This window comes from Archocentrus centrarchus, chromosome 21, assembly GCF_007364275.1.
Source record: "Archocentrus centrarchus isolate MPI-CPG fArcCen1 chromosome 21, fArcCen1, whole genome shotgun sequence".
Taxonomy (NCBI): Eukaryota; Metazoa; Chordata; class Actinopteri; order Cichliformes; family Cichlidae; genus Archocentrus; species Archocentrus centrarchus.
The window spans coordinates 9,807,887-9,831,975 of record NC_044366.1 but is presented as its reverse complement, the minus strand read 5'-3'; the positions used below and the strand labels follow the sequence as shown (position 1 = coordinate 9,831,975).

At 39.5% G+C, this 24,089-nt stretch overlaps 1 protein-coding gene across 1 annotated transcript in view; it reads left to right on the top strand.

The window, feature by feature from the left end:
- The first annotated feature begins 335 nt into the window (after nucleotides 1-335).
- myo1b (myosin IB) overlaps nucleotides 336-24,089 on the top strand; it is a 51,306-nt gene continuing 27,552 nt past the window's right edge. Inside the window, 4 exon segments of the mRNA XM_030757627.1 lie at nucleotides 336-478; nucleotides 5,528-5,643; nucleotides 21,141-21,235; nucleotides 23,890-23,994. Coding sequence (XP_030613487.1) covers nucleotides 353-478; nucleotides 5,528-5,643; nucleotides 21,141-21,235; nucleotides 23,890-23,994 — 442 coding nt within the window. The 5' untranslated portion in view covers nucleotides 336-352.

The following is a 24,089-nucleotide window of genomic DNA, read 5'->3' as shown; positions in this document are numbered from 1 at the left end:
TTAAGAGTTTGCTAGAAACCTCATACATAATGGACAAGAAGACAAAATAAGGGTCTAATAGATGTAATGGAGATGCAATGCTAAAGTGCATTGTAACCCAGTGTTTGTTACCAAAATGCCTTTTATGTATCCTTAAGTGCATTTTCTTACATATAAAACATGCAGTTCTGGTTTTTACACAGTACTATACTACAATACAAAGAATGGAGTTGCTGTGCTTCATGCACAGTATAAACAGCACAGGGGACCACTGTGACTACTCCATAGGCTTACCTTTTTTCTAAATTCGAAAGTGTGTAACATATGTGTTTGCTTTCTTATATCTGTGCAGGGGGGGACAACTGCAGCCAAGATGGAGGTGAAGACGTCACTTCTAGACAATATGATTGGGGTTGGTGACATGGTCCTCCTAGAGCCCCTCTCTGAAGACTCCTTTCTTGACAATCTAAAGAAGCGCTTTGACCACAGTGAGATCTATGTAAGTCTGCTGATTTTTATTCAGTGCATTAACAAAGCTTAATGATGGCTTTAGATAACTTAAAGATAAAGGCAACCTCAGTAGCAGAGTAACAATACTGCATTGTGTTTCACTCTTCTGTTTAACACTGCCTCCAAAGACTACAGAAGGCAGAAGGCGTCTCTTAGGAAATGCACAGATACTTTCATAACTCTATTGTTCCTCCTATCCCTCACTTATTTCAGTATTTCAGTCTTGGCCATAGAAGTAGTACAGAAACAGAGACCACAGTAAGAAACCAATCAATAAATCAAATCACGGAGGAATGTAGTTGGTGCCCTGAAATGAGGCATGAAATCCAGAGCTTAGAAGGAAAGAAGGACTGGCAGTTTAGCTGGCTACTTATCTCTAGAAGAAGGGGATGGCTGAAGTATCCTCCCTGTATCACACAATTGGTTCTGGGCCTTATGCTGTGCCACTGATTCTCCTGCTTTGTTGGATGCTCTATTAAATGTAGGTATTCTCAGTTTTTTTTTTTTTTTTTTTGGGGGGGGGGGGGGGGGGGGGGGGGTGTATGTTTATTTCGCTCAGTAATGAATATTTGGAAGGGGCGTGAATCCTTGAATTTTTTTCCACATTCTTTCCCCTACTTGGAGTTTGAATTAAAAAAAACAACAACAACAAAAAAACACTATTACTTAACACAGAACTGTGACAATTTCCTGGGAAAATACATTGTACTACTTCACTTGGGTATTTCAATTCAATTTATTTGTATAGCACCAAATCGCAACAAACTGTCACCTGTGCTTTGTATTGTAGGTAAAGACCCTACAATAATACAGAGAAACCCAACAGTCCAGCAGAACCAGGCTCAGGGAGGGGCAGTCATCTGCTGTGACCAGTTGAGGCTGAGGGGAGAGAGACAGGACAAAAGACATGCTGTGGAAGAGAGCCAGAGATTAATAATAACTAATGATTAAATGCAGAGTGGGGTATAAAGAGAGTGAAAAGAGGTAAATGAAAAGAAACACTCAGTGCATCATGGGAACTCCCTAGCAGCCTAGGCCTATTGCAGGATAACTAAGGGATGGTTCAGGGTCACCTGATCCAGCACTAACTATAAGCTTTATCATAAAGGAGAGTTTTAAGCCTAATCTTAAAAATAGAGATGGTGTCTGTCTCCCGAATTCAAATTGGGAGCTGGTTCGACAGAAGAGGGGAACCACAAGTAAGCCAGAATTTTGAGAGCAAAGTGCTCTATTGGGGTGGTATGGTACTATAAGTTTTTTAAGGTAAGATGGGGCCTGTTTATTCAAGACCTTGTATGTGAGGAGAAGGATTTTAAATTCTATTCTAGATTTAATGGGGAGCGAATGAAGAGAAGCCAATATGGGAGAAATCTGCTCTCTCTTTCTAGTCCCTGTCAGTACTCTAGCTGCAGCATTTTGGATCAGCTGAAGGCTTTTCAGGGAGCTTTTAGGACAGCCTGATAATAATGAATTACAATAGTCCAGCCTAGAAGTAATAAATGCATGAATTTGCTTTTCAGCATCACTCCGAGAAAGAAACTGCAAAAAAGCGGTCCTACATATTTGTTTAATATGTGCATTGAAGGACATATCCTGGTCAAAAATGACTTCAGGATTTCTCACAGTGTTACTGTAGGCCAAGGTAATGCCATCCAGAGTAAGATAAGATAAGATAGTGTTTATTTGTCACGTGTGCAGTTATACACAGTACAATGCACAGTGAAATGTATTTTGTACCTGCAACCATATATACACACACATATAAATAAGAAGAATACAAATAAAAGTAAGTATCTGGTTTGACACCATGTTTCTAAGATTTGTGGGGCTGAGCACAAGAACTTGAGTTTTATCTGAGTTTAGAAGCAGGAAATTAGAGGTCATCCAGGTCTTTAAGACATTCCTGCAGTTTAACTAATTGATGTGTGTCATCTGGCTTCATGGATAGATAAAGTGAGATTGGTTCAGCTGTGACACCATGAGTGCAGTTGGTTGACTGGTTGATGGTGAGCCCTCTGTTAACACAGATGTGTGTGTGCATGTGCACGCTGATCTTTCACTCATTGTCAAATTAAAGAGCTTTAAAGAACCTCAAACTGAGATAAATGAGGACATTCATGAGGAAAGTAATGACTGGCCATCCTATTTAAGCATCAGCAGCCCACATCTTACTGAAGAATGGAAACTATTTTTTTTCTATGTGGTGCTTACCTAAGTGGTGTGGATATAGTAGTTAAACCCACATTATATGTGCAATATTAGCATAGATTGGAAATAAAAAATAGTCTGTTTCATGGAAAGGTAAATCACATAGCTCTAAATCTGCTAAAGCTGCACCTCAAGAGTGATGACCAGGAAAAGCACTAAAACCTATACTTATCCAATAAATCTGCGGTGTACAATCCTTGCTTGCGAATGTATTTTCCCTCATGTGGCATCATTCCTTACAAATGGGCCCATCCCCCATACCAAACTATCATATGACAGCTCACAGCCAAAGAAACATGGCTTTGTCTTCCAGAGGGACAGCGCATCATGTATCCAGTAACACTGCAGAAAATCAAAGAAACCAAAATCACCCTGTTAAACTTTGACTTGCTTCTTGTGTGTGGCTTAGAGGGACCATTAAGAATGTCATTGTTTGTCTAGTTTCAAATATAACCACTAACTCTACATCATGAGTTTACTGGATATAATATTTTCATTTTCTTGCCCATGGATTTATTGATATACAAATTCATACAGTGTCTTCTCTTGTGCACAAATCACATACTTTTTCATTTCTTTCCTGTAGTTGCTCTTGCTATGTGTCATCCAAGCTCCTGTGATTTTTAGTGGCTGAGCAGATGGAGTTTTATAACAACCAGCATTTCATCTTATGAAGAACAGAAAACAAAGTCTGTATATAAAAAAATAAAATAAAATAATGCAGGACCAAAAAAAGAATATCAATGCAAAAAGAAAAGTAGAAACCTTGTGATCATTAAAAGAAAATTGAGTACACCTGCCATTTCAAATTTGCCTAATGGCTCGAATGTGGTTACAAAATGACCTGTGAACACCAGGCCTGTGTCGTTCTGCATTTCTACATCATAGCTCTGCTTTGAAAGAGTTGCCAGAGACTTCAAAAGGCTGAAAAGCATACAGGACCAACTAAAAATCATTATGGGCTCAGGTATGGCAGCAATCAAGACGTATAGAAACAAACCATAGTCTTGTTAATCAGAGCTGCATTTTTCATCCTTCTGAAATGGCGTTACAGATGGTGAGCTACCCACGCAATCTAGCTCTGAAAAATAGACAAGCCAGTGCCTCAGACTTGTCACAGGCGTTATCAAAGGAAATCAGCTTCTATGACAGCTCAGACAGTGTGAAGGACATTACGTAACGTAAGAGTCAAACCTTGCTTGATCTTGGCACAAAAATGCAAGATAAAACTCTACCAAAAGAATAACATTTAAAGAAGCCTGATGAATATTGGCTGTGCAGTGGTTTATCAGATGAGACGAAGATCTAGGTCCAGCATGTTTTCCAACCTAACCAGGAGGCCAATACTCCCACCTCTAGCCACGTTGGGAGTACTGTGATAAGAGGCTGTATGAGTGCAGAGGTTGTTGGGGACATGGCATAAAAGGCACCATGAGTGCCAGTAGATATACCAAAATACTGGCTGACAAGATGACAACCAGTCTCCAGAAGACTGACAAAAAAAAGAGTATTTCAGTATCATGATGCATGAAGCAAACTGCCAAGATGTTATTGCTTGACTTTTTTTTTGTTGCCTGAAAGGTAAAGGAACACACCATCTCAAGCAAAAAAGCAAGTGAGGAGGAGAAAAAAGAAGTTGATTTTGGCAAATGGCAGAACATCTCACCAGAAATCTGAAAAATATCCTTCATGGTGAGGACTGAGTCTGTCATCCAAAATTAAAGTGGATGAACAAAATACTGAAAAAGTTAAAAAAAAAAAAAAAATTGAACTGTTTATAATGAAACATGCACTCCTGTTCAGCCTAGGAGAAAGAAAATCAGTGCGGGGTGATCTTATTCATAGCTGTTTCACAACTAGACAAATCTTGTGATCTGTGAGCTGAACTATGAATAATTGTGAAGTCGCTTTCAAGTTGCGATTTATTTAATGACTTGAATAGGCTGAGTTGAAAGAGAAAAATTTCTTATTTTTAATGCTTCCTTTTTTGCGCTTTCTACTTTTGGTCAAAACACGTGACATTTTGTTTACATCTGCACACACTCTGTGCCTGTGTACCCATCCTCTGCACTTGAAAAGACCTCATTCTGCCTCTGGTGTGTTATTGAACGAGAGGCTGTGGGAGGTTGTGGTGTTGCCACAGGGAAGGCCATGCTCCACTCTTGTCAGAGTGGCTTATGCAACAGCCATTACCATCGAGAGCAAAGAAAATGTTTCAGGTTGATGCTTGAAAGGGCTATCTGGGTTCTGTTTTCCATGTAGGAGGATGATGAAGATGATAGCTGGTTACATTCACTTTGAGAAATATCTGACAAGTGTGATTTGTTGGACAGAACTTGTTTGAATGTTACATAAATTTGTTCCAATTTATATAATGCAGTGATAGTCTAGTCATTTTTTAATAAATAAAAGAAACATTCTTGCATTTTAATTTCATATTATGTAACTCGCTGGATTTTTTTTTTTTTTTTTTAATGGGAAATTCCTAAACTGAGTGGACAGTTTAATTCTTATCTTGCGTTTTATTTTTATGTCACAAGCAGTTGTTAATATTAAACCTTTCCTTCAGCACTGTGATTCATTTGTGAAATGTTTCTGCTCAGCCCCACAGTTCCATAAACTTGTCCTTGTTTTTACATGTCTTCAGTTTTACTTCAGACATTGCATGGCTCCATTAGGAATACCCGTCTGGGAAAAGCTGACAGTCGCTGAATTCCTGCCACTTTAATTCACTGAACGTCCAAATGGACAGAGGTGTTAAATGGTGTAAAACCAAGAAAATAACCAGTGGATTGATACTAATGGTTTGCATTTCTTCTTCTCCCTTCAGACGTACATTGGCAGTGTGGTGATCTCCATGAACCCTTACAGGTCCCTGCCCATCTACACACCAGACAAAGTAGAGGAATATCGCAACAGGAACTTCTATGAACTAAGTCCACACATGTGAGTCCACCTCTAAGGTCCTCTTCAAAACCAAGTAGTGTATATATAGAAATTAATTATTCGCTCAAGCAGTTTGACAGTGAAGATAAATTGTTTTTTTTTTTTTTATTTGCTATGACAAAGAACCACAGAGGATGCCATTTCACAATGTTTGGGGGGCTTTGTTAGTCTTAATATGATGAGAGGAAACTGTCATCTGTCTGTTGAAGATAGTGTATTGTAAACCTTTCTATGGATTATCAGTTTGGACCCAATGACTAATGCAGTGGGATGGACGGAGGCGGTGGGGAGGCTAAGATCAGAGGGACACTAAGTAGTGTATGGAGAGTCAGCCTGGTGCTCGTGTTGGCCATTCAGTACCGTGGCATGCCATCTGTCCATTGGCAACATTAAGTCAGCATTGCTGCAAGTCTGCCAAGACAAAACAAAGCCCAGCACTCGTCAATTAGCCTGCTGCGTCTCTAGGCTGCAGCAAAACCCCTCAGAGACACAGACTGGAAGAGCGAGAGTGCTCTCGTCCCAGAACAGACATACTCCCTGCAGACAAAAGCAAACTCTTTGGCTTTACTTTACAGCCAGAGCTGACATGACACAGTTTCAAGCTGTTTTGTGCTTTTTTTTTTTTTCTTTCCCTCTTCTATTTGTTGATCAGTGCCTGCTACTTCTTTCTCTTCTCACCACACAGAAAGATGCTAAAGAAATCCTGCCTTTAACATTTCCTTCATGGAATTCCAGTTCGAGTGCCCACAAACCCTTTTGTTTGCCACATTGCTAAACTTCCCTCTGTATTTCCTAATAACTCATTTTGGTGCTCCATTTTGAATTATGATGTTTAAAGATACAAATAATAATGCAGACCTGTAAGGATTCACAGTCAAGCTAAGAAAACAGCCAAAAAATGTAAAGGGCTAGAAAGATGACCACAGGATGGAAAGTATTAGGGCATAAAAAAACAAACCATTACTTTTTGGCAGTAGACGAGTATTTTTTGAAAATGGTCTCTGCTCTTAACTGCATTTCCACTAGATAATTTATGTAGTCACATAAGGCTAAAGGTTAAATGGCAGACCATTTGTGAAAGCCTTGTCAAGATAATTTTTTTTTTACCATGCTGATAAATTGAGGTTTTATTGCCTTCAAAGCCAGCCATGCAAAGTGTTGGGAAAGAAAAATGGTTGAAATGCATTGACAAAGAAACTACGTGTATGTTTTAGGAAAATAGGTTTGTGTCATTTGCATGAGAATCCTGTGTGGTTTCAAATGATCTATCAGAAACTTTGAAAACTGGGGGCAACAGCTGTAAGCCTGTGACTCCAGACAGCTGATATTTAGCAGGCAGTGGGGCCAGGTGGATAAGTGTAGGTCTGCAACATGCTTTTCTGCTTGTACTCTGCTCAAAAACATCAACGTTTGCATCTCCAGAGATGGATGAAGAATAAGACAATGTATCGACTAAAATGTACATGCGCTAAACATAACCTCACCACTAGTTTTTGCATCAAGATCATGCCCTGTTTAATAGGACAGACTCTTGTAGAAGAGCCCAAATGCCAGTCAAAGGCAGATTCTGTCAACATGCTTCATAAATGATGTTAATCCTCAGGTCAGACCATCTGGGCTAAGCTTTGTAGCAAAGCATTGATCATCCTCCAGTAATATTAAACCCTTAGTGTGGTCAAATGCATCAGCCCAGATATTTTCAAGTCATAGTTTTTTGTTGTTGTTGTCGCTATTAAGTGATTTTATTCATTTACTTACTGTTGAAGAACATCTAATATTTAAAAAAAATGTATGCAAATTTACTAATACCTGCGGAGGTTAATTTAATCCCTTGGTCATGTGACATGTGTAGCATCATTTACTCCAATCTCATTGTACATCCTGTATAATGACAATAAAGGCATTCTATTCTATTCTATTCTTTTTAACCCTTTCAGAAACAAAAAATAACTACATGCAGCTGGATAGCTGTGGTTTAGAAAGACATTTAAATGTTATTTGAATGCATTTGACTTGACTGGTATTCAAAGCAGAGCAGTGTTTCACAAACACAAAGCAAATCATTTTAGAGAGTCAGAGCAGGCAGTTTTTGTTTTTAAAGAGTTGATGTGATTAAGCCTCGATATACTTATATGCTCTGAATACTTAGCATTACCAGAGCAACAAAAGATTAAACAAATATGAATGTGCATCAAGATGTGATTTTTAGCTTTTGTTTAGTTTTAGTCTTCTTGAATGTAAATAGGAACCACTAAAAATGTATCAACACAATGTTTATAAACTCTCTGAAGAATCTAGTGTCCAGTTAATATTTTTAGATTAAAGATGACTCTCAGTTCTCCACAGTGTTTCCAATTTTAAAACAGAAGTTCCTGTTTTTCATAACTGTTATTTTTGCATGGTTGAGCCTCAACTGGATGGGGGGAAATATTACCACAGTGACCAGTCAGCTCTGAAGAAGATCAGTATTAAGCTTTAATTAAGGTAACAACAGGGGGTTCTATAATCTTCCTCTTCTCATTTCTGATCCTCATTAGACACTTGAAACAGTATAAAATTGGAAGCTCAGAACAAGTTGCAGCAGACAAGGTCATAGTACTTTGGAGCCACTTAAGATCCAGGGACATGACTTGCATCATGGAAAATTTTAAACCTTCTCTTGTGCTCAAATGGCAGAAAATGGATGGTGTCATCATTCACCAAAGCATATGTTTTGTGATGCAGTTTTATGATAATTAAAAGGTAGAACTTTTTTATGGAAAAAAAAATATTTGACGTTTTATTGACAAGTAACTGATAATGGCTCAGCCCTTTAGCCCTCCTTCCCACCACCACAGACCCTCCCACAGTGTTAATAACACTAGTGTGTTGATCAACAGCATTCATGTGGAGTTTAGATTTTAAGATCTGTATGTGAATAACACAATTTCACAAACCTGTTTTTCCAACCTCCTGGAGGAATATTCACAACTATTCTATGATTTTTAAAAACCCTTTTAAATTGTAGTAAAACGTGATGGGTGGGTACTGAATCAGACAGCTATAGCCTCGGCATCCCTTCACCAAACTGGACTTCGCAACCATGTTTGTGGTGTTGGTGCTGATTGATTCTGATTATCTGACAAATTTCTTCTCCTTTTGTGGTAACATGGCCTGAATGCTAAAGATGAGGTTTCACAAACTAACAGTTGACGTCAGAGTGGCTGTGTCAGTCTTTAATATGCAGTCTGAATCAGCTCTTCCCAAAGCAGCTGCTGCTGCTGTTCTTGCCCTCACATGTGAATTTACTGCCCAGCTTGATGCTTTCTCCAGTGGTGAATAGTGTGTTTGGATAAGATGAAAGATTGTGACTTCATATTATTCGGGACATAATAATAGTGGATTTATTTTGTAAAGCATGTTGCTTTTGGTTAATGCTGTTTTGCTGTGTTATGTTGTGTTACCTCATTCTGTGTAAATGAGGTGTAAGTGTGCCAGCACTTTGTGTGTTTGCTATGAGAATAGGTTGCATTGATTGTGTGCAGGTGGAAAAACATTTCACACCTGCTCCTTTTGGTCCCCAGACAAATTGTGATGTGTGTGCATCAGCTGGAGGGAGAACTGCAGCTGGTCCCCTGTCTGTAAAGTTGTAAGTAGGCTAATTGACTGTTGAGCTTCCATCTTAATTATAATTATTACGAATAAAGAGTGGCTGATGCCAGGCCTGAGACCCGTGCAGTACATATTGATATCTGATTCATGACTTGCATATTGCTCTGGAAGAGCTTACAATATCCAGAGATAGTTTTGACTATATATGCCAGTACATTTTACCCATAATGGATCATAACATACTGAAAATTTTTAAAAGACTAATCTATTTTTTTTTTTTGCTTCTATCACTGTTCATAAAAGTACCTGAATGTAAACTCAGATGGAGAGAACATTCATGGTTCTATAGAACTGCACTGCCACACCCAACTGCATTAATCTGTCCACTGTTCTGTCTACCATCCAGTTTGGTAAAATGCCAAATTGCCCAGATGAGGCACCTAATAATTAACTGGCAGGTGTTTTCCTTGTTTCAAAACATAGGCAGACCATTAGAGATGAACTAATCAGTGGCCTTTCTTCATGCACAGCAGCATGCAGATGGCCATTTTTGTATGTCCCTTGCCACCCAACCAGACACAGATTGAGGTGTGCGTGCATGTGTGTGTGTGCATATGCATGCATATTTTTGCTACCTCTATGGAAATGCTAAACAAACTCTGACCTTGTCACGGCCAGAAATATACATGTGAGCACCAAGGCCCAGGTCTAATGAGGTGAAACCTTCTGGATAGGGTTAGTCAATTAGTAGTTTTGTTTAAGGTTAGTCAAGTTTATTTCTATAACACATTTAAAAAAAGCTGTTGACCAAAGTGCTGTACGTCTAAGATAATTAAATAATAAAACATAAAATAAAAATGACAGTTAAGAAAGGAAACATAAAAATAAGAAAACCTGAGTTAAAAAAAAAAAAACAAAACACAAATAACAGACTCAGAACTCAGTCTAATTTAAAAGCTAGAGAATAGAAGTGGGTTTTCAAACTGGTTTTAAAAGTGTCTAATGTTGGAGAAGTCCTGAAGGGGCAGTTTGTTCCATAGTTTCGGAGGAACAACTGCAAAAGCCCCATCTTCTCTGTGTTTGAATCTGGACCTCAGGACAGCTAGGAGCGTTTGCTCAGCAGACCTCAGTGATCTAGTGGGAATGTGCAAACTTAAAAGATCAGAGAGATAAGAAGGCACTAACCCATGCAATGCCTTAAAAACAAATGATAAAACCTTGAAGTCAATTTGAAAACTGACTGGCAGCCAGTGTAAGGAAGCTAATATTGGGGATATGTGGTCTTGTTTATGAGTACAGGTTAATAACCATGCTGCAATATTTTTGACAAGTTGACAGACACCTGAATAAAGACTAATTACAGTAGTCAGGTTGAGATGAAATGAAGGCATGAATGGCCCTCTCAAAGTCTCTGAAACAGAGGAATGGCTTCACTTTTACTATCAAAGATCACTCCCAAGTTCCTTGCAAAGGGTTTTTTAAAGGGCTGAGATTGTAGTGGTCAGGAGCACCAAACACAATAACCTCTGTTTTCGGTTCATTTAAGTTAAGAAAATTTGAAGCCATCCATATCTTAACATCTTCCAAACAGTCCAATAAAGTCTTACATTTCAGTGGTAGGTAAATCTGCGAGTCACCTGTGTAACAATGAAACGAGCCTTTGTTTGGTTTTTTAAATTGAGCCCAAGAGAAGCATATAAATTGAAAAAAGAACTTGGCCAAGAGTGGACCCCTGGGGGACCCCACATGAGAGCTGGCATTTTGAGGAAGAGCACTGAGGCAGCACTGAGGTCTAATAGTACTAAAATTGCAGAATCTCCAGTAATTAAGTGGCCATTTAAAACTTTTAAAGAGCAGTTTCAGTACTGTGATGTGCTTTTAAATCCAGACTGAATTACTTCAGTAATACCATTTTGATCTAAAAAGGTCTGAAGGACAACTTTCTCCAAGACTTTAGAAAGAAACCACAATATAGAAATTGGTCTGAAGTTGGACAAGACTGTTGGATCATGGTTTTTGTTTTTGTAAGAACAGGCTCCACGACAGCATATTTAAAATCAGCAGGGACACACCCAGAATTAAGACTGCTATTAATAGACGGCACACTCATTCCCACAGTGTGAAAAACATCCTTCAGTAGGTGAGAAGGGATAATATCCAGAGGACATTTCGTGGGTTTCAAGTGACCTACTACTTCATTCAGCAGTGAAAACACATGGGCTCAAAGTGGTCAAAAGCAACAAAGGTTTATGTGTGAGAAGATGGGTCAGTGACCAGAGGGATGAGACCTGATATTAGCAATCTTATGAACAAACAATTTCACTGAGTTCTCACACATTGCTTTAGATGCTACAAGAGGATGGGCACTAGGAGGATTAAGAACAGAGTTTATGATGCTGAATAAAATATGAGGTCTGTGACAGCTGTTAGACACAATGTCAGAAAAATACTTTGTTTTAGCTGTTCTTACAGCCTTCTGATAATTTAACAGAGATTATTTAAATACATCAAAAGACACCTGAAGTTGATCCTTTTTCCATTTTTGTTCAGCTCTTCTGCACACCTGTCTGAGTTCTTTGAATCTTGGTTGAATAGTGCCACCAGTTTTAGGGTTTAGACTCCTAGTTGTGAGAGGAGCAATGGAGTCAAAGCTTTCTGAGCAGGTGGAATTAAACAGAGAAAGTAAGTGTTCAAATAGATGGATCTGTCAAAAAGTAACATGATTACTGTTTTGATACTAACAAGTAAAGTTACTCTGCAGTAACTGAGGTAACCAGGCGAGATGCAGGCACATCAGGTTTGACAGACTGTGATGAAAGAGGAATCTCAAATGTTACAGGCATGTGATCTGAAACATTACCATCACAGATTTCAGTGTTGCAGAGAAGCAGGCCACTAGATTGCAGATCCAAAGTATGCCCACGTTGTGTGTTGGGCCTTTTAACCGACTGAACAAGATTAAAAGAGTAAATAAGATTTAAAAAGTCATTAGTCAGCGGCGTATTTAAGCAGCAGACGTGATTTATTAGTCTCCAACTGTCATATCTCGGCATGATTCCTGTCAAGAATTCAGAGAAGTCTTGGATAAAATCCTTGCTGTATTTTGGTGGTCAGTAAACCAGTGCGCGCAGCACTGGAGTGGACAGCTAAACATCAGCTGCTAGGGGACGAAGATTCCCGGTGATACACTCCACCTCTGCGAAGACTGGGCGAGGGATGCCGTGGCAACTGGACAGTGAGTTGGAGCCACAGGTACAATCCATTGATAGTTCCAGTGACCGCCAGGACATGGTCCACTTGAGGTCCAGGGCAAGTCCGTTCAGAAGAACGCAGGGGTCAACCATCGGAGAAGCCGCAAGGTAGTTTTTAAACTTTACTGACACACACCACCTTGTTTCCCACGTATTCAGTGGCCCTTCTTGCTGGAAGGAAAGCAAGGTGGGCCCCAGCGAAGGCGCAGAGGTGCTCCAGCACAGGCAGAATATGAAATTCCTGTTTGTTCTGGAACCAGTTGGGACTGCTCTTCAATAATTGCTTGGATATTTAGGAGGAATTGGTGAGACATTATTGACAAAAACGGATGTAAACAGAGCGACCATTAGCAAAAACAGGTGACCGCTGACAGCAAGCCACTCACCGGCACCATCTGAGTGGAAGTAAGTAGGTATTGTGCCAGTGTAAATTAACAGGAAACATTAAAGTAAATGTAATATACTCAGAAGTCATGGGTACTGTGTGTTGACAGTCAGCTAGGCCCATGACAGATCATATTTTTCTCATTTTTAATGAGATTTTGAGACCCTCAGTGCAGTCATCAGTCAGTACTTGATGGCACTAGAGCATTGGCTACAGAGGCACGTCGTGAATGGCTATTTTTTGGCTGGTCCACTTATAATAAACACGACATGGAGAAAACTGCAGCATATGTGTGTCCCCCAGTTAACAACTTGAAGCACTGGTTATGTAAAGTCATTCTGTTATTACAATTTTCATGGAAAGACCTGAGCTCTCCACATTACAGTAAAAATGTGACATAACACGTGTAAGCTAATTGTACTGATTGCCTGCTTGATATGAAATCACATCTGTGTTATCATATCTATGTATGTCCCTCAATGTGATACTATGTGATTTGTATGTACACTACACATTACTTGTTAATCATTTCTCAACAAGTTTAGGTTTTAAGATCTGTGTCCAACTCTGATATGGATTTGTTTCAGCATTTTCATAGACTTGAGTTTTCTTTCATTTTCCCTGGTCCTGATGTGCAAATCGATGAAGCCGAAATTCCCAGCTGCTCATTTGTGTTGGGTTTATTTTGAATATGATAAGACTTGAAAAGATGTTTACTTACAGGATGTGGACTTTGGAGTCATTTACTGCATCATGGTATCGCACCTGCATTTGCTTTTCCAGTGTTGTAGAACACTAAGCAACAGGCAATATATAGAAGTTGTAAATTTTTTTATTTTATATAAATTGTACAGTAAATATTATCTTATATTTGCACTTTTCCCCTTTTTCAGTCCTGTACAGCGCCAGTTGTTGGGTAACAAACAAGTCACATGGACTGTTTTGGTATTATAATGCTGTTTTCAAGGAGGCCTTCGCAACTTGCACCTCAGAACCTGTATGTAGGTGGATTTAAGTGGGCACTTGTTGAAATGGCATTTTGACTCAGGTGGGCAGCATGAGTCCTCTCCAGCATGTGTGTTGGCGTAATGGTGAGCTCTGTGAAACTAGAGAGACGATAGGAAAAAGTGTAAGAGTGTGTGTGTTCCTTTTTCCACCCACCTCAACCCAAGAATAAAATGCAAATGTGTTCAACTGGATAATGCGACCATTTATAATCAATTGCTACATCCGTGCATGCAGGCAGTACTCTTAACCTGCCTATTCCATTAGAAAAATACAGTACAGTGTATACACACTTATCCAGAGCCTATAGATCCCAAGCAGCTCACAGTGTTAAATTTGAAAATATAACAGATGCAGCTTAAACTATTTTTCAGATGTTATGTTGGTAATAACATCCCCTTGCCACTAAAGAGAGCTGCCCCTTACACCCTGTAGCAATGACAGTGCCTCTTGCTCAAGTTTGGCCCAAGGCTGACCATATTGCTTTTCACTGCACTTGCAAGGTGTGAGATAAAATAAATGAAATGGTGCATGTGTATATGTTATGATTGTGCTGGCTATGAATTTTGTCATTCCCACCTAATTCTATATTAGTGGTTGTCATGTTTTTTCTAAAATATAGTGTTATTTTTGATACTATGTGACTAAAAATCACTAACCCCGCTGTCAGTGTTAATGTAGAAAGCTTTGGAATTTCCTGTGTCTTCAAAGACAATGCATTTACCTGCCAATAGTTTAACACAATACAGATTAAACATTGCCTGGGATGGTATTATTGCTTCTGTGAGCATTTTTTTTTTTTTTATGGATTTCCTTTGTGTGTCACTGTCCAGAATCCATTGTAAACTCTGTCTATTCATAGTCAGAACAATGGGAACTGAGCTTTTATCTGTGTACACAGCTTGCATAACAAAATGTGTGAGGCATACCAAATGAAGGCAAACAGATAAAGACTCATATGAGCTGTGTAGAATATTGTTCCACTGGGGAACCTTATATCTCTGACAATAATAAGATTTATTTAGATTTATTTGTGTTGAGAGAAACACAATGGAACAAACATGAACGCTTTAATTAATTTTTTTCAGGTGCTCAGCAAGTATAATCTGCTCAAGCAACACACACGCACACACAAAAGTAAAACAAACACACACACACACACACACACACACACACTGCTGTCTTATTAATTGCCAAACATAATACTCTTGCTAAAATAGAGAAGATGATATTAAACTATTTTATCTGTTACGTTGGAGCAGATAATGCATTTTATTGGCATTTTAACATCCATGCGTATTTTTTTGTGTGTGCACGTGTAAAGCAATCAATTGTAAAAGTGATGGAGTGCAGCTGTTGTGTGACTATAATACTGTATCTAGCGTACAGCAATATAAGGCAATTATGCATTGGTAATTTACTGGCCAAACAAAGTATCGTGTAAATTTGGAAACGATTTGTAGTTTGTGACGCTGGCAGCACCTGAGCCCTCAGAATAAATAAAGGTGATGGAACACAGTCATTTGGTGATGATGGTATTACCTCAGCCTATATATTGTACATCGATGGACGATTTATCATTGTATATCAATAGTACTTCACCCTTTACCACTGGAGCTCTGAGCAGGTGTCCCCAGTATGGAGCTGGTGTGTGACCAACAGGCTGTTGGCCAGACTCGCAGTAGTAACTGTGTTGGTTGGCTCAGTGGGTCACATGGTCACCTTGAAGCATGAGGCTGTCATGCCAATTGATGTTCTTAATTGGACACGACAGTTTATTTCTACGCTGCATTTGTATGTAAGTGTATGCAAGAGGAGAAGGAACTTCTGGTTTGCTGCCAGCTCACAGTGGAGCATCCGAGATGGCGTGGTATTAGTGACTTGCACATATACTGAATTATAAACACGTTTTGCATATGCTGCCATCCAGATAATGTTGCTTTCTGAGCAACTTTGCTTATCTTAGCATCTTTGTGCTAAACTTGGCAACCCGCAGTCCTAGTTTGTCACCCACTGAAACAAGAATGGGGGGGGGGGAATAAACGAACAACTTTAATGTGGTACGCGTCGGTCGGTGCACGTTTATCTCAATACCAGCAGCCGTGTGTACTTCAGTACTGAGATATGTTTTGCATTTCAAGGCCTCTTTGAGCCTGAAGTGAAGAGAGGAAGTCCTCAAACCTGACTGGACTGGTGCTTTCTGAGTTATAAAAAGATGTCTTACTAGTCTGTTTCCATCATCCTGTCTGTGGCTGTGCACATGTGGCCATATTTTTTTTTCTTCAAGTTTGCTTTTTTTTTTTATATATATATATATATATCTTTTACACAAATTTTGCTTTCAAGGTTCGATTCCTCACCTTTATTTATCATTGAATGAATTTTCATGACTCAGGCTATTGGTCAAATCATTTTGCCATTTCAACCAACATTTTATTATATATTTTTATATGTGTGTATATAAATGTGAATTTAAAGCACACAAATTCACAAAAGAGGTTCATAAAATTCTTCACTTTGAATACTGCTTTGAGGATGTTTTGCTACCTTGCGCAGCGTGCTGATTTCCTGCTTTTTCAGTGATCACACAAACAGCTCAGGCTGGTGTTTTCTCCTGCTGTGGAACATTAAATTGCTGTGTAGTAAAGTAAATTAAGGAGGTAGACCCCCTCAAAGTTTGATGTATGGGTGGATGGTATCAATGAGTAATTTAGTCAAGGTCTTAGACAACCTAGTATTGGATAAATTAGAGAGCTGTGGCAGCTGTATTTAGCTATGAACTTTCAATTTAGTAAGTTATAGGTATTTTCTTATTGCACCTTGGAGACTGCACATTTAGAATCCTCTTTTGATTATAAGACGGTAATCATAATCTTGTGACTTTATTTGTTAGAGCCTTGTCCTGTGTGCTGATCTGTTCTTTACCACCTGTTTTACAGAACAGCATTGTTTCACTTAGTGTGCAGATGGTGCACATCTGTTAGGATCAGGATCTTTTGTGTGCATGTGTGTATCCGCTCTCTTGCCCACCCACACCAGAAGGTTAAACTCAGAATGTGAATTTGTGTGTGCAGTGTTTTTCTTAAACAGTCACCCACTCTTCCACCTGGTCGTGCAGCATCAGGAAAGAGTTGTTTCCTTGGCTTCTTCTTAGAGCCTGGCGGATTTCCTGAGTCCTGTAGAGGAGCCAGGTCACACTGAGATCACAGACTACTGTATTGCCCCCTCCCATGCATGGAAACGAGTAACACAACAGAATCTACAGTAGGGCAAGAGATATAACTTTTTGAAAAAGTGACTTTGCAAATGTACAATATGTCAGCAAGATGACATAGCCAAGAGCCTCTGAGAAAATAATCATTAATTGCAGACAGCCTTTTATCTTTCAGTAGCTGGGTGGGCTGAACTCCAGCCCATACATTATAGCTTCATAACCATCTACAAATCCTGACATTAAAGTACGTTCAATCTTTCCTTAAAGTACTCCACCCTTTAAAATTCAGGTCACAAACTGCAGGCCCATCATCTCTTCTTGTGCCCCACTTACCAGAGGTTGGTGGTAAAAGAACTGACTACACTATTTTCTACTACTTACCTCATGCCAGTGTGGCTTTGTGTTCACCACTGCCACGTGCATGTCCAAATTACAGCCTGCAGGCAGATGCCTAGGGGAGGTGCCAAGCAGCACTTATGGTCCAAGGCCTTATCCCAGCCTAACCCCCATCTCTACACACTGATCATGGAGGCTTCTGGGGTTTTTATACTTTACTCTGTGCCTTTCTCTCTTTCATGGTGGGCTTGGTGCTTCATCACGTCACTGCTCGAGTTGTTGTTTAGACTAATTTCATGGCTTTATGTTGCTCTGTTTTTTTTTGTTGTTTTTTTTTCTCTAAATCAGCATTGTTTTACCTGTTTCATTGTCCACCTAATAATATTGATTAGTTCATTGTCACAATCTATTAGATGAGACAAGTCACTGCTGGTTTAACTTTTATTTTATTTTTTTAATTTTAATGTCTTTGGAAGTTTTGGGTGTGGCTTATTTCTAATGACCTCTATTCATATTATAATTATCTGATTGCTATTCTTATTCATATGACGAGCTTAGTGTGAATGTGTGTGTGCATTTGTGTGTGTCACTGGGACAAGTTTGTGGCAAAAGACCTCCCACTCTCCTATTTTACTCCCCCTGCCCTCTCCTGGTACACTCACCCCTTCCCCCTGGCCCACAGGCATCCTCCGGGGACGAGATAATTGTGTGATGGTTTGCTCATTGTCAGGATCAGGTCAGGCAACAGGAGTGTTTTCACAAAGCAGACATCTGCTGTGCTGTGCTGCCGTTTTCAGCAGTGACGAAATGTCCTGTGGCAAGTCTCATCCATACAAAACTGGTGGATTGGTGTACAGGAGAGGGTTGGGGTTGGGCTGTGATCAGAGGTTGTGGGGGTGGGGATTGAATTAGAGGCTTATACTTGTCTGTGCAGAAAAACACATTTGTCGCTATTGGGGGCACACAAAAAAAAAAAATTAATGCTTCCAGCTGGGATTGAGCATGACAATGATTTCAGTTCCCTGTAAAAACTTATACTGACAATTAATTTTTAGTTTAGTGTATCTGATCTTGAGGACCCAATAAATCCATGGAAAGACAAAGGCATAATGTTCAAATATGACATGGCCTGGATACCTATAGCAGTGAGCTAACACAAAGATGGTTTTGAGTACTTTGAGAGTTCTGGGCTTCAGTTTTCTGACTATTATTAGTCAAATTTACAGGAATGTGTTATGTGAATGAGGTTCCAACAAACGTCGTTCACATAACAAGGGCTTTGGAATGACAATGCACATAACAAGTTTTCTAAGCATGTTATAAAATATGTGTGTGTGTTTGTTTTCTCATGTATGGGAGTCACTATAGTATACTATTTAATAAAAGACTATACTGTAGTGCCTCACAAAGGGTTGAAAACCCCATGGGTTTCTTAATATTATTTCGCAATTATATTTACTAGCCACACCAACCTGTCAATAGGAGAAATGCTGCGTTAGGAATACCCCATTACCTTATGGATTGTTTGTTGGCCAGCACTGGGAGCTCTTAAAGGAGAAGACTGGCAGCAGGGCTGAATGAGGTCTGATCCAAATCAATGTGTGATGGTGCAGAACCTTAAGCTCCATTAGCCCGCCTGAGCTTTAACTTCATATTGTGGTCTGGAATGCATTCACTAGGCTGTCCAACTCTGGCACTCTCTCTGTCATGGTTTGCTACTAGCAATCAACTTCTTTACAAATCAGGGGTCAGTGTTAGTTCAGTGTCTGATTGCATGCTTTAAAGTTCTGGTCCATGCAGCCCTGGCTTCACTAATGCATTCATTGCTTTACCCAAAATTAGATTTAGGCATGAGTTTCATTTTCCATGTCTTGGTGTATTTCTGAAGTTGGAGTAGAAATTACAGAATGATGCTGGACAGTCCTTACACAAACTCGAATGATGACACTTCCTTTAGAAATCACTTTGAACCTCATTTAACCAGTTTTAAAGCCAGATGGTTGGGGCTCATTTTGATGTGCAGAGTACTTGAATCTGACAACAGCTTTGCCCCTACAAATACATGTAACCTCAGCAACCGTCGGAGTTCACATTTCAGACCCAGTGCCCAATGTTAGTGCTGCATGTCAGCATCCGCGAATGTCACATTCCTTCCTGCATTCATGTCTAATTCACTTTGTGCATATAAATTCTTGATTTGTGATATTACTGAGACCTGGGAGTTTTTGAGTGCTCCCACCCTCCAGGCAAGGAGTAAGACCAAATTAGACACTAGGGAGAGACTGTTTTTGAAGCATTCCTCCAAATTACTTTGAGCTATGTTTACCCTTTACTTAATGTGAAATGTAAGACTAAAGATCTTTTCTTGATATTTGAAAAGCTGAGAGATTAAGTCTTCGATGCTTTCAATGTTACCAGGAACGAGTCAGTCTGAATGCCTGTGTAGAGGTCTTAGGAACTCAGTCTTTTTCAGGGAACATGAGCAGGGAGGTTTTTTTTTTTTTCTTTCAAAATGAGCTTAAAACAAAATTTGGCCAGATGTGTTATCTCAGTTTGCCATCTTTCCAGTGACACCCCACAATACATCTGGACGTAAGAGACTTTCCTTAATCCTGGCAGAGCTCATAATGGAGGTCTTAGATGATCTGTTATTGCAAATCCACTGTATCTTGTCTGGGGTTAAGTCACACAATTTTGAAAATGTACCCTGTGATAAAGCAAAGCAGGGGGGATTCTGCATGCAGCATTTTTCCCCCACAAAATCACAGGTATTGCTTTGGACCAAATACCTGAGTGATAAAAGCCAAAGGATGGTGAGGAACAGCTAATTTGCAGCCTTGCGCCCTGTTGGAGGAGAACATAGTTCTTGACACACTGTAAACAACTGTTAGTTTGCCAAATGGAAGCTGTAAAAAGTTACTGTTGCAGCCTTATCCTTTGGTGCTCCTTTTTTGAATGCATAACACGTCAAAATTACAGACTAATTTGCCACGCGAGATAAAAAGTTGTCATTGTAATATGGCCCTCATACCATCCACACCCTTCTCTCAGACAATCATAAGGACCCTGCCTGCATAAAGAGAACAAGTAATATATTGTTCTGGATTTCAGTGGGTGTGAAACTGCAAGAGTCATTTTTCACTTCTCCTTTTGTGTCATTGTCCTAGAATGTAAAGCAATAGATTTTATTTCATAATGAAATCTTATCTTTGCATCATTAACTTATCTCCTAGGTTTATTTCATGTTGACAACTTTCATTATTCGAGCACCTTCCAGGATATTGTTAAAGCAGGCAAATTCCTAATGATCCATTTTATGTAACAGTTTCAATATGTATATAAATATATAACACAAATCAGTGCCTCAGTGACATTAGTTCAGTAATTATGTTTCTGAAAAGAGGCTGGGAATGGTTCATTGTCAAAGCCAAATCCCAAGGACAAATCAACCAGAGTTGCTAAATAAAGCTTCAGCTCACTCCAGTTCTTTGGAAATCCAAGATGTCCAGATCCAACCTAGTTTCCAATGTTGTCACATGCTATTGATTAGGGTAGATGCCATGTGGGCTGGCACGTAAGCGTACAGTGTCTCTGAACTACCTCGACTCCCAAAGGACAAAATGTCCTAGAACATACATGAATAAACATAAGTTAGCTATGTGGGGCCTGTAATTGTAATGTGAAGGTTTACAAGTTTGTGCTCTTTGTCTTCCAGCTATGCTTTGGCAGATGAGGCCTACCGCTCACTGAGAGACCAGGACAAGGACCAGTGCATTCTCATCACAGGGGAGAGTGGCGCTGGGAAAACTGGTAAGTGCTCATTTTTAACCCCTCAGACCTAAAAGGCTGATGGGGTAGTGTTGCCGTCAAGCCGGGCCGAGCAGGCGGACAGGTTTCAACATTGTGAATGTGATAACTCAAGAATGATGTAACTGAGGATTTTCAAATTCACATCATAAATGCATTTACTAAAAATCTCAGACAGAGTTGAATCTCGGTTAGACGCCAACATGACATCTGGAGAAAGATGTCACCTAGGATTTTCAAATTGCTGCCATAGATGCATCTACTAGAAATCTCAAACGAGTTAGTTCTTTCTTAGTTCTTACTGAGACCTGGTAATTATATGTTCTAGAACTTGTGCTTCCAGTAGGGTTTGTGCCACCTAAATATTTTACTGCCAGGTGGCTGAGGTGGAGCACTGGCAGCTGACAGTATTTTTTATTTATTTATTTTTTAACTTGTCTGATTTGCAGGGGAAGTTTTTATCATAACATCAGCCCACTTGAACAATTCAGCATCACCATGCTTTTCACACACAGCATACATGTACATATACCTGGGATCTGTTTGGGATCAGCCTATATATAAAATCTGCAGATGATGATAATGCATCTGTTTTAAGACTAAACAAGACAGTTTCTTAATTGATCAAAGGTAACACTTAAATACATTTAATCAATAATAGAAAACAGAACATTTTTACAAGTCTAACAGAATATCTAACCTTTTGTATTCTCAGTAGTGTTTTGTTTCGAATGTAGTCAAAACGTATTTATAAAGAGGACGATAAGGGCTGTGGTTTATAATGCCCCCATAAAAGGTAGCTTGATGTCAGTTTTGTTTTGAGAACATCATGTTAGTACATGAAAGTGATAATAACACTGTTCCCGTAAAATCATAAAGGTAGACATATTAAAGTAGACCAGCAGCAAACAGATGGTTTAGTCACATTGTCTACATAAGGTATATTCAATCAGCAATATTTACACTGTAAGAATTGTTAAAGGTTGGACTTTCCATCAGACTGGAAATACTAAATGGAGCCTTTGATGACACCGCCCCCTCCCCCCCCCAATATTCTTGCACCTTAGTTTTTATTTCTGTTTTTTATGATGGTGTATCCATGTTCTGAAACAGTTTCACATACCATACAGAAACAGAAGAGGAATGGTATTTCCTGTGTAGTGCTGTGTCATAGGTAACGGCAATATGTAGTTGGCTGTGCGTAGACTTTGGGAATGCTGCTGCAGTCTGCTCATAAAATCTGTTCCTGTACAGTGCAGCTACAGACGTTCATTCATTCATAGAATTCAGAACTTGACCCTTTCACTCTTGAAATGTGAAGCTGTGTGTTTTATGCCAAGAAAAGCATCGAGTCAAGTCACTTTTATTTGTACAAACGCCGAAGGTTGTCCTAATTTTTTTAAATTATCAGAAGGTTCAATAAACACTCCACTTTTAAGCCTTACTGTATTTCTCAGAACTGATCCACAATGTCTAAACTGATGAATTTTAGATTTCAAACAACATTTAACTACAATATCATTCAAGCCAAGAAGTGCCAACCTATATTATCTTTGTCAGATGCATTTGTGTAGCCCACCCCGTACTGATAATATGACTTACTGTTTTCCAAATGGTTTCAACTCCAAGAAGTTGTTGCTGCAGCCAAGTCAAATAAATTTGGATTTCAGTAATCTCATCAGCCCTGAAGCTCTGTAGTGAAATGAGGCCATCAAAACTGACCCTGTCGATATGGGTCATTGACATTAAAGTCTGGATGGATTCCCCCCCCCCCTCATGTTCTGTCTTACTGTGGCTTGTATAAAAGCAAGGAGATGTGACAAAAATGATTATCAGATGCCATCACAGTGTGCAGGAGACATAACAGTTTTATTGTCTGCAAGACTGAGTAACCTGAGAGATAACAATATGAGGATTAAACTCTACAGCTTGTAACTCCAAAAGAAAAAAAAAAAGAAAACATTTGCCTACCTTTTGTCTACTTTTAGATAAAAGTATGAGCATGTACTGAGTTATTTTTTTTGCCAGACTAATCAGCAGTCTGTGCTGACAACTAGTGTGAAGGTCTTTTCTGTCTTTCCCTGACGCATCACACACCATCAGTTCTGGGTCACTGTCCTCTCTGGTCAGGAGAGATGATCCTGATGCCGGCAGTCATCCTACAAGGCTTGTCACTTGTTCAGACAAGACAAGCAGCTTTTTGAGACTGTCACGTTCCTCATGCAGAAAATTATTTTGTGGCTTACTTACAGTACACTCTGCTGGAGCATTTTTAAATCATTGTAAGCTGCCTCTCCCCATCTTTTTTCTTCACCTTCTCCCTCCCAGTGCTTTGTTGGCCTCCAATGTAATCAGCAGTTTGAATGATGATAATATGATGCAACCCTGGTCATCATCTAATTTAACAAAGCAAGTCTTTATAATGGGACCTCTTCCTCTGCTCTGAACCCTTAGACTAATAAATGATCCACACCCTCCTCTGATGGCTGTCAGGGGAGATGATGTAAGGGGGATTTTTATAGGGAATGGTGAAATTGGGTAGGCATTTCTGCACTTGTCCCTCAGTCATGTCTGGCAAATGCTTTGCACCCGAAGTTCACATTATATTTATCTGTGTGTGCACGCGCGTGTCTGTGTGTTTTTTAATTTTGTTTCAGAGGCCAGTAAGCTGGTAATGTCGTATGTGGCAGCGGTGTGTGGGAAGGGCCATGAGGTGAATAAGGTCAAGGAACAGCTGCTGCAGTCCAATCCCGTGCTGGAGGGTGAGTGAAGATGCCCAAGCTGCGTCCCAATTCAGGAGCTGGGTTGTCTGAAGTTCACATTTGGAGAGTGAATCTATGTTAAGGCGCTGCCAGGG